At 35.0% G+C, this 16,252-nt stretch overlaps 1 protein-coding gene across 2 annotated transcripts in view; it reads right to left on the reverse strand.

Annotated features, from left to right (window-relative positions):
- GLRA3 (glycine receptor alpha 3) overlaps positions 1-16,252 on the reverse strand; it is a 178,395-nt gene that overhangs the window by 10,536 nt on the left and 151,607 nt on the right. Inside the window, exons 8-9 of one of the 2 annotated variants that reach the window (XM_014842143.3) lie at positions 7,727-7,870; positions 5,422-5,466 (exon numbers count right to left, since the gene is read on the reverse strand). In XM_014842143.3, coding sequence (XP_014697629.1) covers positions 5,422-5,466; positions 7,727-7,870 — 189 coding nt within the window. The remainder of the gene's footprint in view (positions 1-5,421; positions 5,467-7,726; positions 7,871-16,252) is intronic. The other variant, XM_014842144.3, reaches the window with a different exon arrangement.

The following is a 16,252-nucleotide window of genomic DNA, read 5'->3' on the forward strand; positions in this document are numbered from 1 at the left end:
CACTAAAGTGCTACATAAAATAGACCTACCCAGTTGCTTACTCCTCAGGTGGCCTTGCACTTGTGTTCTTTTGACTAAAAATTAACCAATAGCATAAAACTGAAAAGATCACTTCACTACTGTAGGTCTCACTGTCTCGTTGTCACAATAGATGGATTTTGCTACATGGCTGCTGGGATTCTTTGCAAATCTAATTTCTGCAGTCAAAGAGTCTTTAGTGTTGTAAATGTGTTCCGTGAAACAGTACAAATATTTTAGGTGTGCCCGTGAGACAAGGTACGTGGAGTCATCTCACTTCTTAGAAACAGGATCGAGCGCTATTGGAGCAGACTCAATCTGCACCCCAGAGGTTGTCAGAGGGCGAAAGAGAGCAAGGACCTGAGACCTCAAAAAGGTCATGTGATTTTTTTTTAAATGACTGGTCTATTGGGATTTTTTGAAGTGCTACACTTAAAGTAATAATTTTAAGTATGGATGAGGTTTTTCTAATAGCTCATAATTAATATTAGTTTACTATATTAGAAGGTGCATTAAATTATTTCATGACTAAAACAGTTTCTCTGCTTTGTAAAACTCTGTCATAAAATTATCCTGTGTTCATGCATGTTTGGATGTACAGTGATAGCCTTTATTTCAGTGAGTAACTCAAATATTTCTTTGAGATAATTCAGTTTTCTGGAGACATCTTCAGCTTGAATTTCTAATGGACTAAAGGCCAAAAAAGCAAGGTGTTTAGACATACATCTAAAACTTTTTACTCAGACACTATGTGATAGTCAATATTTAATGTTCATAAAATTAAGGAACTTAACCCAAAATATAAGCAATAATAAGATTAAATAGAATGAACTGAAAATGAGCTGAAGAACGTGGCTGATTAAAAAGGTAAAATTGAAGAAATAGCTGAATTTACCCACAAATAAATCCTCTTAATATGCTTCAAGCAAGTCAGAAGGGTAGGTAATGAAGAATGTAAAAAAGCCATTTAGTTAGTGAATGATTCTTCCTACAGGAGGACCCATTCACGAATTTGGAAATTAGAAAAATGTTTCAGTAATTGAGCGTCAATACCACATTGTGAAACATTGTAAGTGCTTTTTCATTTATTTAGAGAATTATGCCAAAGACTGACTCATGTAACATGCATATTATAACTAGAAAAATTAGAGATAGAAAATCCAAGTGTAGACACAGTCATTCAGTTGAATTACTTCTTCTCTAACATCAAACATAATATATTAACATACATGTGAGATAAGAATTAATTCCCTATCTTCAAAAATGAATGGCCCCAAAAATATTTGTGTGTGGACATGGTGAAGCCATGAAGATTGCCAGTGAGTGGTAACAAAACATTGAGCATCTAAGAGAGCATGAGTGATGATTAATTATGTGAATTGCTGTGAGATACAACAGCATTAAATATGTTATTTTCATCCTAACATTTCTCCCTTAGTAGGTTCCTTTGGGGTGTTCTTTCTACAATCAGGATGTTAAGTTAAATATCTCAAAGTTCTTTTTATTTAAATACTTTTTCTTTAACTTTTAATTGCCAAGTAGGAAAATGACAGAGAACAGAAAAGTGAATTGTTATTAACTTCCATTTACATGATTTCAAAGTGTGTGGATTTTGAAAAAAATTACTAGTAAACATAACAATGACTTATTTTTGTTGAGAAAAATCACCATCATGAAAAATTCTGAGGTAAGATGAAGTACATGAATGAATTGCAAAATTGTCTTTCTAAAATAATCAGCCTAAAATAAAATATTCGGTTTAATATGTCTATATACATTTCTATATCATTTAAAAATGGAAGGCTTAAAAAGAATACAGTCATAGATGAGGTTAAAAATACTTTATAGGTGTCATCCCAGTGGCATAGTAATTAAGTTCGTGTGCTCTGCTTCTGTGGACTGGGATTGGTGGCTTCAGATCCTGTGTGCGGACCTACACAGGGCTCATCAAGCCATGCTGTGGTGGTGTCTCACATAGAAAATAGAGGAAGATTGGCACAGGTGCTAGCTCAGGGACATTCTTCCTCAAGCAAAAAGAGGAAGATTGGCAACAGATTTAGCTCAGGACTAATCTTCCTCACACACAAAAAATCCCCCCAAAACAGAAAACTTTATAGGTGCAAGACAATTATCAATATAAAATTCTTTGGAATCCAGCTCCCAAGAGAACATTGCATTTATTATAGATGACATATGAATTAGTTATAAATTAGCCAAGTTTATGCTTGGCATATTGAATTGAGATTCAGAAATGGTTTGGAGACTATTGAATGGTAAAATGTAAGCTTAAAAAGAAAATGTTTTAGCTGAAATATACATATATTTTAGAGGATTGATGAGAAATCAATGAAATAATTTTTAAAAATGTCTATATATCTATTTCTAGCATAATGTGCTAGATTCTTTCAATGCCAACTCATAATTATGGAGTGACATAAGAAAATATGTTATAGACAGCATATGTAAAAAGCAATATATCAATTTTAGCTAACTCTGAAATGGAAGTTACTATAATGCATGTGAAATTAAAGTAGAGATTATATTACTCTATCAAATATCATTTTCCCAAACAGACATTTCAGTGGGGATATGTCTCTAAGAAATAGCTTCATTTAACATAAACTCTAAATTTTTGTTTGTAAGAAATAATTAAATTCTTACAATTTTTGTTTTACTTGAAAGGATAAAATTTGTAATGCCTGTATATCAGTCATTCAGAAGAATTTAGTTTGAAATTATTGGGAAATGACTTTTCCTCAGGTATGTACCAAAGAAATTTGTTGGAAATATTTATCTATTGAAAGAATATCTTACACTCTAGAATATAGCATAAACTGACCTGGAATGAAAACTATATTAAATAATTTAGTGTATATGGGTGCCAGATTGCTTTCAACTGTTGAATCTCATCCCTTCAGCCAAAATAACATATATGTATAGTTGTATTTGTCCTAAGACTATAGAGCTGACAAAATGTACAGAGCAGAAAAATAAATTATTTGCTAGTTTTAGAAGTTACCTTGAGTTTTTTTTAAGTAAGACAGAACATAAATACATAAGTAAATAAAATAACTATGTTTTTGTACAGATAGTCAAAATGAAGTCAGTGATATCTTTATTAAAAAGAGATAACCATCATGCCTAGCAAAATATAAATTTGGTCACTATTTCTTAAATCTAAAACTAACGGCTCATTCTTATTTCATTTGTGTATATAAATATTAATTAATATACAGTAATAAATAGGAACACGGAGATACTAGAATACTGTGTGTGTATTCTCTCAGCGAACTATTGCATCATTACATTGCAATGCAGAAGAAGCTACATGAAATGCACTAAAGCAATTCCACATCATCTGTATCTCTCAACAAATAACATGTGTTCAACACTATTTTGGCATGTCTTTATAACCCTCCAGGGCTAAAGTAATGACAACCTATATATGGGAAGAGCAAGTTCTAATCAAAATGCTTTCATATCATGCATACACCTACACACACAGCACTAGGGATAAGCATCTATGACAGGAGCGGTGGGTGATCAGCACACAGCAGGCTATGACAGTGTGGGGTGGGGAAATTTGGATATAGGAGCAAACTTGTATTCTTTCACAACAGACAAAAGTTTCTCTCGTACCTTAATGGAGGAAAAAGTAAGATGTAAAATATCATATGCAATTCCTAAGCCAATGCTGAACCAAGTTAAACTTTTCTAGGAATAATATTTATATCACTGTAAGGTACCCTGTAGTGACAAACTTTCTATAATGAGGCTACTCTATTTACTTTGCCTATTCTGAGTGATTAAAATGCTAAGAAACACTCAGGTAAATCAGTACTCATGAAAATAAAGAGCATTTGGTCAACATTTAGACTCATTTGGATTAAGTTCATTTAAAGATTTAGAATGTTCAGACTATTTTTAAGCAAAATACATAATTTGAAAAATTGATGAGTTCACTTGGCTCAGAGAGTTATTAGGTTAAGGAAAATAGTTTTCAAAAAGTCAGAATGATCAACCTAAAATTTGCACAATGATTAGAATATTATAAAAAGAAATGGGATGTATACAATTTCTAATGAATTAATTTGCATTACCATGTTTCTTTTTTTAAAATAAGTATTTATTGACTTTTGGTGAGGTAAACTTGATTTTTCATCAAAGTTCTTTTTGCATTGTTTTGTAAAGCAATTTTTAATTGAATATATATCTTTTATACTAATGCTTTTATAAACATTATTTGTTTAGTTACTGGAAATTTAAATATATTTCTCTCCCAAAGAGCCTACTATATCTGATTATGTAAATTCAATGTAATTAAAAAATTTTAAGTTTACAGTTAAGATAATCAAATAAAGATAATTGAATTATGTGAAATTTTTTTTCAGGGATGTAAAATGAAGAAGTGGCTAGTTATATTGGGAACAAATGCAATTTTAGCATAAAAGAAAAATACCTGAGTGAGTATATATTATAATACAAGAAAACTTAATAAGTGCTTTAAAATAATACTAGGCCTAGCTATCTGCTACTTAATATTTATCTAGCATTATGTCTTTTGTCTATTCATCTAACATTATATCTATTCTTAACTAAGGTGTGCAGTAGAATCATCTGGGGAGATATTTTTAAGTAAACTTTACCCCATAAATTTTAGTTTAGTAGACTGAGCTGTTTATATACGATTTCCCAGGGTTAATTCTGCCTTTGGTGTGCTTAAATTCAATCATTGAGGGCTACATTATGGGCTGCCAAGTCAAGTCACTAATATGCTCTACTGTAGCCTACTTTTCTAAATATTTAGCCATTATACTTGGACATGTGTCCTTCTAACCTCTTTTTAACCAAAAATTTCAAAGGATGCTACTATCAAAACCACAATCATTCATTTAGTATAAAGAATCTCAACATATCTTAACATTAAGAATGAATTCTGAAGATACATGGGCTGGACAAAATATTTTATTTTTGCCTTATTTTTAGGTCTCTATTTTCTGGCAAGAAGGCCTGCTTGGAGAACTTGTCTGTATAAATAAATTTTCCATTTATTTTGAAACTAACTTTATCAAGGCATATGATTATTTCTTCTACAGAGACTATTGGAAGATATATGTGACATTTCTGTTTAACATATATTTAAGAATCATTTTGAATAATCAAATAACTCAGTTAATAAGATGAAGGATGATATTTAAATATCCTTCTACTGAGTGAGGGAAGACAAATGGAGTTGTTAGAAAGAGAATATCCCTCTTAGCTGAAGCCGGCTAGCGGTAGTTTGGCTTTAAATACGCAAAGAGCTGTGTTTCCCCACCAAACACTGCCTGGGTGCAGAATATGCTGTCTGCTTTTTTACTGATGACCACATTCCTCTACTTAGAGTTAAGAAAATGAATTTACCGTGTCTGAGAAACGGTAAAACTTCTCCAATGCAAAAGCTTCTGTCTGTCGGAAGGTAAAGTGGACCAGGAGGGATTGAGAAACCAGAGAATCAAGTCATATATGATTAAATATAACTGCACAATTGATTTTAATTGCATATATCATTTTAACACACATATGTATCAATTAATAGATTTTCACATATGCAAGGTATCCACCCCCAAATATGAAATGAAATTAAAAAAAAATCTATTTTCCTGACTAAATCTTAATTATAGTATTTAATCCCTTAATATTAAACTAGAGGTTAAAAAATAATATAATATTACTATTTTTGTATTTCTACATTTTCCTAGAGAGCCAATCACTAGAAAAATTACTCTTGCTGTCTTTCTGTGAGCTAAAGAATAATGGCATCAAATATTTTTATCTCAATAGTCTTATAGGTGGTAAAACTGAAGAAAGAGCTGCTTTGGTAAGGATAATTTCCTAAAAAGGAGGAACCAGAATTGAGCATCTAATCTTGTAGTCTATTACATTATCCATTGGGTACTGTGACTGTTGGACATGTCGTGGGCGTGGAAAATGTCCGAGTTCTAAGCCCCTCTATGGACACCACATGCATAATACTTCTCATTTCTAGTGTTTGCAGCACATGGTTGATATATTCTAAATTGTATAAGAAGGATAAAGGTAGAGAAATCGAAAATAAAAGTGAAAAAGCAAACCAAAATGACAGAGGGAGATAAATATTACCTTACTTCTGATTAATGATATTAAAAGGAAAGTTGTCTTTATCACTCATTAATGGGAAAGAAAGACAAAAGCTTCATTCCTGTGACGTAGAATTTTTTGCCTTGTTATAGTGTTTCAGCCATTGCCAGTATCATGAAAGGGGAAGCAGTAGGCGTTAAGGAGGTAGAAAGAAGTGCAGGAAAGAGAGAGAGGGAGAATGAGGAAAGAACAAGGAAACCAGTAGATGGGGGTGGGGTGGGGGGAGGAGATAAAGAGAAGTTCCCTCCCCATCAAAATATGTTTCAACATACAAATGACGTGCTTTTATTTTCATATGTGATCAAATTCAAGCTCAAGCATTGTTTCTGGTCCAATGTATTACTAAGAGTATCACAAGATTGATGTTCCCTCCATGCTACTGTGAGTTGGTATTTATTGGAGCAAGTGATGATTCTGGGGGCTCAATCAGACATGACTGAATAAGTTACTGTTTTAGAATATGTCTAATACTGAGTAGGCTTAGCACTGAGAGATCATGGCTTAGTGCTTTAAAAAAAAAGTTTATGAATACCCAAATTGCAGTCAGTAATTCAGAAACCATAAGGAATCTTTAAAAAAATTAAATCCTTTCAAAATTCTTAGAATGGACACTATATGAACCAGACAATTATTTTTAAGATTCGAGTATGTTTTGACTTAAATGTTTTGGCATATTGGATTCTGGCCACAATATCTGCTGTTGTATGCAACTTTGATATTTCTCTATTGCTTAAGAGTCCATTTGCTTTTAAAATGTCAGTTGGCACATTCACATTAAAAAATGTGAACTCATAGATGTGCTAGTCAGTAGAAAACTCTGAGTTACAGAAAAGGAAAGGAAGTTGATCAAACTATGTCCATGTAAAGAGAGATGAAATTACAAGTCTTAATAGAGGGGAACAAGCCCATTCTGTACATCCAAATGCAATTAGGAGATTACTCCTATGACTTCCTGTGGTCTCCCAACGATGTTTGAAATAAAACTTCCTCTGGGTTTCATTTATCAGGTGACAACAAGGCAAAAATAGCACCTTATTGTGTTTCCCATGCGGATTCAGAAGAAATGTTTTAAAAATATGAAAGTATACATAAAAAAGAGACCACATAGCTTTACATAAACATCATAGCATTAATAAATAGTTAACATTTGATGAAAACAATTAAAATAATCAGTTACATAAAAGGAACAACTTTAATAGTTATATGTGATGACTTACGTCAAGTAAAACCATCAGAAACATTGCAAGTAGGAAATAACATATTTTGTTAATTGAAGCAAAAAATGGTTTTGTTCCAGGAAGTACATTAGAAAGAAGTTGAGAAAGCTCTCATGTCACCAGATATACTACGTAAAGTGTAGGTAGACGTCACCATTTTCTCTCTGAAGCTATTTTTGACAATTGAAGTTTCAGTCAGACAAAACCAAAGGAACATCAATCTCTTAGTCCCCGGTCTCCATTTCATTTCTATACTTCCTTATTAAACAGAACAAATTCGTTTTCTAGTGAAAATTTGTATTCCAGCGAACCCAACGCAATTAATAGCTTACTTTATTCTTTCTCTTTCTTCGAAATCTCAGAAGTTCTTTGTGTTGTCTTGAAACAAAATTTACAGCTGCATATTCCAGAAGTGCTGAAAACACAAACAGGAGGCATACTGCCATCCAAATGTCAATAGCTTTGACATATGAAACCTAGCCGAGAGATAAAGAGAGAGAGCAGTTGACTTGTATTGTTACTTCCATTGCGAACAAAACTGCATGCCTGATTCTAAATTATACCATTTGTATACCAGCTTGAAAAACAGAATGATCCCAATAGTTTTTTACTTAATAAGAATTTTTCAAAAGTTAATTTTCAAGTTTTATATATTAATTATGTATTAAAATGTGTATTTTTGCCAAAATTTTTTTCAAATGAGGGACCAGCCCAAACATATGAAAGAAAAAATAAGATGAAATGTAGTTTAACCTTCAAGGTAATACGTATAATGCTCGAAAAGTATGAAGTAACAACGAAATATAGATAATGCTGTTGACCTTTTAGCTTTATTTATATGACCTTCAGCATATTTTCTTATTAAAAAATGTTTTTTGTTTTGAAATAATTTAACCTTACAGACATGTTGCAATAACAGTAAAAAGGACTCCCAAGTTTCCTAGTTGTTACCATTTGGTCACATTTATCTATCCATATATCTATATCTATATCGACATGTTTTTCTCCTTGAACTATTTGAGTGCAATGTGCATACATGATACCCCAGTACCCCTAAATGTTTATGTATATTTTCTGAAAAAAAAGGGACACTCTCCTACATAACTCTAGCATGCCCAACAAGATCAGGAAATCAACATTGATAAAATACTGTCCTTTAATCCTAAAATTTCATTCCTATTTCACCAATTGTTCTAATAATGCCCTTTTTAGCAGAAAAACTTTTTTCTTCCAGGCCAGCATTTAATCTAAAATTATGTATTGCATTTTGTCATCATATCTCTTTAGTCTTCAAGGTAGAACATTTGTTCAGCCTTTTCTTGCCTTCTGTGATCTTGATATTTTGGATAAATGCAGACCAGTTATTTGAGTGTCTCTTGCTTTTAGTTTATCTGATATTTCCTTATTTTAGACTCCGGTTATGGGAGTTTAATAGGAACAGTGATGCTTTGTTCTTCACAGTGTATCATATCAGGAGGCGCTCAATGTTGACCGGGTGGTTGGGGTGTTGTCTACTAGGTTTCTCTACTACAAAGTTACTAATTTTATTTGTGTAGGGATGATTCGGAACTACATAAATATCCTCTTACTCTTTAAACTTTCACCCTCTAGACATTGATGATGTTTGCCTGAATTCATTATTACAATGATGATTTCCAAATGGTAGTTTTCTAATTCTATCATTTCATCTACATTTATTAGTCAACATTATATAGTAAGGAAAGTTTCTGTCTGCCACATTTATTTGTTTGTCCATTTATTTATTTATATATATCATATGGACTGATGAATAATTATTTTGTTCCACGGGTTATAATGCATCAACATCACTGTTCACATTATCCAGATTGGGTAAGTTGGAGCTCCTAGAAGTTAGCCCATATATCATTTTGGCAAGTCTTCATCATGATTTGAGCACTTCCTTACTTTCTGGCACAAGGTATTTCGGATTCATCTTGTACTCTTCCTGTTTCAGTCCTTGACTGAGCCCTTTCTACAAGAATCCTTTCTTTAGTGAAAAATAGCTTTTAAAAACCATCATCTGGGCACTGGGTATGCTCTTTGCTTCCTGAGTGTCACTGCTTCTAGGCCCTCTTAGCAGACAGAGGTAGGAATTTTATATATATATAGATATATCACATATCTATATATAATATATTATGCAATATATTTTTATAATCATATATAATTATAAATTTTTATATAATAATACGTAGTCATGCTTCACTTAACGATGGGGATGTGTTTTGAGAAATGCATCGTTAGGCAATTTCATCATTGTACAAACATCATAGCATGTACTTACACATACCTAGATGGTATAGCCTACTTCACATCTAGGCTATATGGTACTAATCTTACAAGACCACCATTGTATATGCAGTCCATTGTTGACTGAAACATTGTTATGTGGTGCATGGCTGTATAATTATTATATAATTTATATAAACATATATACAAAACGTATCTATCATCTATCTGTCTATCTATCTATCTATCTATGTATCATCTACCCTTCTATTTATATTTAAAACACGAATTCACACTAGTATTTAAAGTTCCAATTCCACACCACAGGGTTCATTCCAGCCTTTACTCTTTCCATATATACACTTTTTCTGACTGTGAGAAAAGTGGCTCGCATTATTTTCAACATGTATTTAATTATTCTCCCTGTTCCTTATGTAACTAATATCTTAATTCTGCTGACCACCCCAAGCCTGAGCCTCATTGGCCCCCACTACCTCATTGGTTTTGGATCCACACCTGAGGTCCCCACTGGCTGTCTCAGTCCTGACCGTATCCTTGACTCTTGGACCCTGGTCTCACCAGTCCCAGCCGATCTCCTTAACCCTGACCACCTCCTTAGCTCCACAAGGTTTTTATGTCTTCTGTTACTTCAAAGGTAAGGGAGAGAAGAGAAAGAAAGGGAAAAGAACAGAAAACATTAAAAATTATTATTTTTAGAAAATAAATTCAATGAGAAGTGAAAGGAAGGGAAGAGTAAAGGAAGAGATAGGCCGCTATGTCCTAGAAACAAACTGATATACTCTTAAGACCTTTTGGAGGGAACAATTCCGTAACCTTTAAGAAGCTGCTTTAATATTGCTCTCAGGTTAATAGGGCAGTGATTTGAGGTTGTAATTGAACAAATATTGCTGTTTATGTCAATTACTTAAGGACGAAAGTTTGCTTTGAGTTTTAGTGTCCTTTCTTATGGTATATGTGTATGCATTACACAAAGTGCTACACTATGCAAGCAGTATCAGTAAAATCATTACCTTTTGTGGAGTAAGCATGAGATAATTCATTTTATTGCATATCTTAAACATGTCAATTAGACATGGAAAAAATTCTCTAATTTGTGAAGAATTAGAATTAAGAATGAAAGATACTTCTAAGGCTTTTTTTCAGTTTTTCCTAGGAAATAGACAATTACCTGGAAGTTTTCTTCTCCACTAATAGAAATAAATGTCCCTTTCCCAAGAAGATGTGGCTCCAGGTGAGCAGAAAGCCAGGCTAGATGCAAGAAAAGATGCACTAATATGTCTTCGGACCCAGTGTATAGTTATTTTGAGGATCAAAACCTTATACTTTGGAAATTTGACTATTTTCATGCTGTTTGTATCTTCTGTAGTTTTTTTTCTTTCTTATCCTTAATATTTAGTGAAGTTATTTTCATTGAATGTCAGCCTGTGGAAATCTTGATCAAATTTAGATTGTGGTTTAAAAGGGGAGGTGGCTCAAGATTTGGGGAAAAGTTATGGTGGAGTGAGTAGCAAATAAAGTAAGAGACAAAACCTCCCTCTCACCTTTCGTAGCTGGTCTTTGAGGTCTCAGGCTAGAATTTGCCCAGGTCTGATTCAGAATCTCATGGCACCTGTGCCTACCTGAACACATTGCATCGTAATTGCTTATTTCTTGTTCTCATTCTGTTTAGAGTGTGAACTCTGTAAGGGTAGATGGCATCTCTGTTTTGTTCACAACCACAACAGTGTTTGGCATATATGTACCTAGTTGCTGATTGAATGGGCAGATAAATGAAGGTATAAAATGTTAAAATATGGGGAAGAGTGAATCATAGATGATTCATATGGAGATTCACTTTCTGAAATGACGCTCCGCTAATACCTTGGATTAGATTGACTTTCTTTTAAAAAGAGGTCATTTCTCAACACTTCCAATGGTGTCAACTTATATATGAAATATGCCAACAAAGGAGCCCTCTGCATCACATCTTGTATGTTAAGTGTAACTGTTACTGATCGGAATGACCTCTACTGAGCAAAGAGAAATATGCCTCTGCTTTACTCCAGGGCTGTGCTAGTGTCCATCTGTTTTTATAGATTTAAATATCACAAGTTCTGCAATTATGCCAGAAATTTCTGGCTGCCCTCAAGTACATACAGTCCTGGAAGTTGTAATATAGCTTTCAAAGGCACTTTCTCAAGCTACACCATTCCTGGAAGAATATGACTCATAAAGTCTGTGCCCATTCCTTAACAACCTGAACCTATAATAACATGAACCAAAGAGATAAATCGGAAGTTTAATTTCCAAATTAATCCAATGAACGTTTTCAACGACAACAGACATGTGCAAACATCATTTGTGCCTTCCACAGTTCTGCTCATTGTGAACTGCTCCTGAGTGTTGAATTTTAAAAACCTTTCTTCATCCTCTCCTCTGATTCTCTTCAACAATTTCAACTCTTTTTCTCCTCCTCCACCCTCTCTGCCCTCCAAGTACAGCAAACACAGGGCCTGAGAAGTCTGCAACTCTAGGACTAGTAACTTTAAAATAAAGATGGCAGATCTTACTCCAGCACGCTCATAACATACTCACGACATACAACATACTCCCCGTGTGATCCAGAATTCTCACTGCTTTCCACTCACCACTGCCTGCTGTCCTGTGGGGCAGTCATTCTACAATCTGGTTCATCCCTTTGGACCACCTTGCCAACAGTCCCGTTTTCCACTGAGCTGTTGGAACCCTGATTTTATTCTAAGCAGCAATGTCTCCTCAGTATTACTCCTTGAACATAACGGTATGAGAAAATGAAAACTAAATGTTTACCAATTAGATGCACCTGTCAGGAGGACCTTTGTCCTGGAAACCGCTCCAAAGCCACCCAGTGGAAGACTGCTTCCTCTTGAATCATACTCTTCCCGTGGCTCCTGTGACAGGTTTCCTCCCTCCACTCTATGCCGCTCTATTTTGTGGACCCTTCTTCCTTGGGGATATGGCTGGGGCGTCTTCTGTTCTCACTCTGAGACTTCTCACTAGTGGACCTTGTCTATTACTATGGATTCAATTCCTCCTCTCTACTCATGACCCCCAAATGTCTATTTCCTGACTGGACTCCTCTCTAGCCAGGATCGTACTTGACAGCAATTTTTTGGATGTCTCACGCACGTCAAAATTAATCTGATTAAAGAAAGCTATGAATCTCTACCAAACTCCGCTCAAAAACCAGCAAGTGAACAACTGCCTCTGCCTTCTCTTTACAAGTCTGTGCTTTGTTTGAAATTGTTTGCCCCCAAATCCAGGAATCTCCTCCTTCCTTCATGTCAAAGACCTACCTCTGGTAATTATACTTTCTTGCTATTTCTCAAATTTATCATTTTCAGCCCTCTCCCACTGCCATCACATTAATATAATCTGTTTCTCAGTCTCTTAAATCTATCCTTGGCACAACAATTAGTGATTATTTTTAAACTCAAATCTGATTATGTCTCCTTCTACTTAAAACTCTTCATTTACTTTCCTTCAGTTTAAAGTCCAAAATCAGTTTTATGGTGTATACAGCACTTTACGATTGGCCTCCAGCTTACTTCTCTTACCATGGGCATTCATTCACTATGTTTTCCCATGCAACATTTATTGAACACCATTGATGTATCCAAGTTCTGTTCTTAGAGTTGTAGTTACAGAAAAGAGTAAGACAGACAAGATTCATCTTTAATGGAACTTACTTTTAAGCTGGGGAAAATATGTAATAAAAAGTAAACACATAAAGATAATTTAAGAGAAGTACAGTAAAGACACTACAATAGGGTAATGGGAAGAGAAGGACAGGGTGAAGGGGGGATGGTCAGTGAACTCCTTTCTCAGGATGTGATAATTACTATCTTATGTCACTTTCTTACTTGCTTGTTATGCTGTGATTATACTTTCCTTCCTTTAGTTCTTGGAACCTGAAAGCAATAGACAAGCTCCATCCTGCCTCAGCAGCTTTGTACTCCCTCTTACTTCTGTCTGGAACACTCCTTTTTAACTACTGTTTATCCTTCAGGTGTCAGCTTAAAAGCCACATTCTCAGGGAAACTTTCTCCAAATGCTCAAACAAGGACAGCTCTTCTTACCTTCCTACCTCCACTTTCCTCACAGAACCCGTTTTGCAGATCACTCATTGCAATTTTAATTATATTTATTTGTAGGTAGTTCCTACAAGGTGACTGCTGGATGGCACTGTTTGAATGTCTCACTTTTGGCTAATTACTCTATTCCACAATCCCTAAATGCTTTCTATTTTCCAAAACCTTTGGTTAGAGGGATGTAAAAGTGAGTATGTTTTTGAGGACTTCGAGGTGAAATATCTATACTGATATTTTAACAAACTATGTGTTGATAGCAAACTCCAAATAATTCATCTTATTATTGACCTTGCCCCACGTGCTGACATTACCCATTTATGTATCTTTTTCCTTTTAGGCTAGTATATCCCGTGATCTAAGATGAGGGCCAGATCTTATGCATCTTAAAAATTGCTAGGACGTAGCACAGTTCTTGTTATCCCACAGGCTCTCAGATAATGTTGGATTGATTGAACCACATGGAGAGACTTGCAATCATTGGCCATTTATTATCTGAGAAACAACTGTAATAACTAACATGACAGGAAATGTTCTTAGTAGTATTCATAGAACTACTGTGTGTTCTTAGCAATTGTCCAAAAGTAACACTTTTAATGCTGACAACCACTGAGAAAACTTTTCCCATTTTAAAGATGAGGAGACAGAAGACAGTAAAATAAGTTGCTTAAGTAAAATAACTTGTCATGTAGCTACTGCTACAGACTGAACACATCCCTCCAAAATTCAGATGTTGAAATCTAAACCCAAGGTGATGGTAGTAGGAGGTGGGACCTTTGGGAGATGATTAGGACATGAGGGAAGAGTCCTCATGAATGGGATTAATGCTCTTATTAAAAGGACATCAGAGAGCTCTCTTGCCCCTCCCACCATGAGAGGACACAGTGAGAATGTTACCATCTAAGAACCAGGAAGCAGACTATCACCAGATACCAAATCTGCCAGTACCTTGAACTTGGACTTCCCAGGCTCAGAACTGTGAGAAATAAATTTCTGTTGTCTATAAGCCACCCAGTCTATGGTATTCTGTTATAGCAGCCTGACCTGACTAAGACAGCTACCAAGTTGCAAAGCTAGGATACAACTAACCTAACTCCAGAGCCCATAAACTTAACCACTATCCTATATCACCTAGTTATTAGGCCTCTTCTATTTAAGCTACCACTGCAAGTTAACAACTGTGAACACACTGAGTAGGAATAACCCTCTGTATTTTAATAGTCCAGCTTAATATTAGCTTCTATCTAATAGTTAGAAGTGAAGTCAGTACACAAAATACATATTGTAAGGTCCTCTGTATTTGCTGGTTCTGACCTTAAAATCTGACAACCAACATCATAGCAGACAAGGTAGAAAAGGAGATGTGAGCACTATATTTACCACACAAAAACAAATTAGTTGCTCTGGGGAAGCGAAATAGATCAGGGAAACATTTTATCCTCTGAAACATAATGAAGTCCCCTCAACAGCATTCTTACATTAATTATAATGAAGTGTTCTGAGAGCTAGGAGACCATCGCCTACTTGCCATGTGATAATCTAGGAGGAGACTGGCTTGACAAATTATCATTAGAGTCTGCAGAGATACTGCAAGGCCTTCTCTTTTCCATTCTAAAACATGTTTTATAATGTAGGGAAAGGAATATAAGCATCATATGTTCTGTAGACTTCTTATGTTATTTGTTTCCAGAAAAATTATGCCTTCATTCTACTTCGCAGTGTTGTCATCAGAAAATAGAGAAAGTCTGCTTCCTGTGTCCAAATATTGGATTTTATCATTATTAATCATCCTGGTTGTAAAGACTAGAATCAAGTCCCCTGGGCTCTGGGAAGCAGTTATGTTCGAGGAGCTTGCCTAAGCGTGGATTTCATTACATCTACCCTTCCAAAGATACAAGGGATTGGGCATAAGGAGGATTCAAGCTAGGATATAATACAGTAACAAACAATCCCCACATCTTGCTGTCTTAAAACAACAAATGACACTCTAGGTCCACTCTGAGCTGAATGGTGACTCGGGACTAGTGTTGTTATTGTCATCCTCACTGTGACCTCAGCTGATGGGGCAATCACCATCTGGAACACTGGCAGTGACCACAGCAGAGGAAAATCAGGGCACTGATGTTTGGTAATAAATACTCCAGGCCATAAATGGCACAGGTCACTGTACTCAAAACTCATTAGCCAGAACTACTCACAGTCAGCCTGACAACAAGAGAAGTGAGAGGTACAACCCCATCATGTACCTGAAAGGGAGAAAAGGCCACATGAGTGGCAAAGGGAGTGGGGTGGAGAAATTTCTACTATTTGTATTTCTGAAACAAAAACAAGGATCCCTACGAGTACAGGATTGAGGACAAGTGTGGATTATGACCTGGTCATTATATGATATCTTGAACAGAAAAGGGGAGCAGCTTTGTTAAAGAGCAAAATTCACTGCTTAATAGAAAGGAGCTGTAATTCATTAGAGTGTGACATAGA

This window comes from Equus asinus, chromosome 3 (assembly GCF_041296235.1).
Source record: "Equus asinus isolate D_3611 breed Donkey chromosome 3, EquAss-T2T_v2, whole genome shotgun sequence".
Taxonomy (NCBI): domain Eukaryota; kingdom Metazoa; phylum Chordata; class Mammalia; order Perissodactyla; family Equidae; genus Equus; species Equus asinus.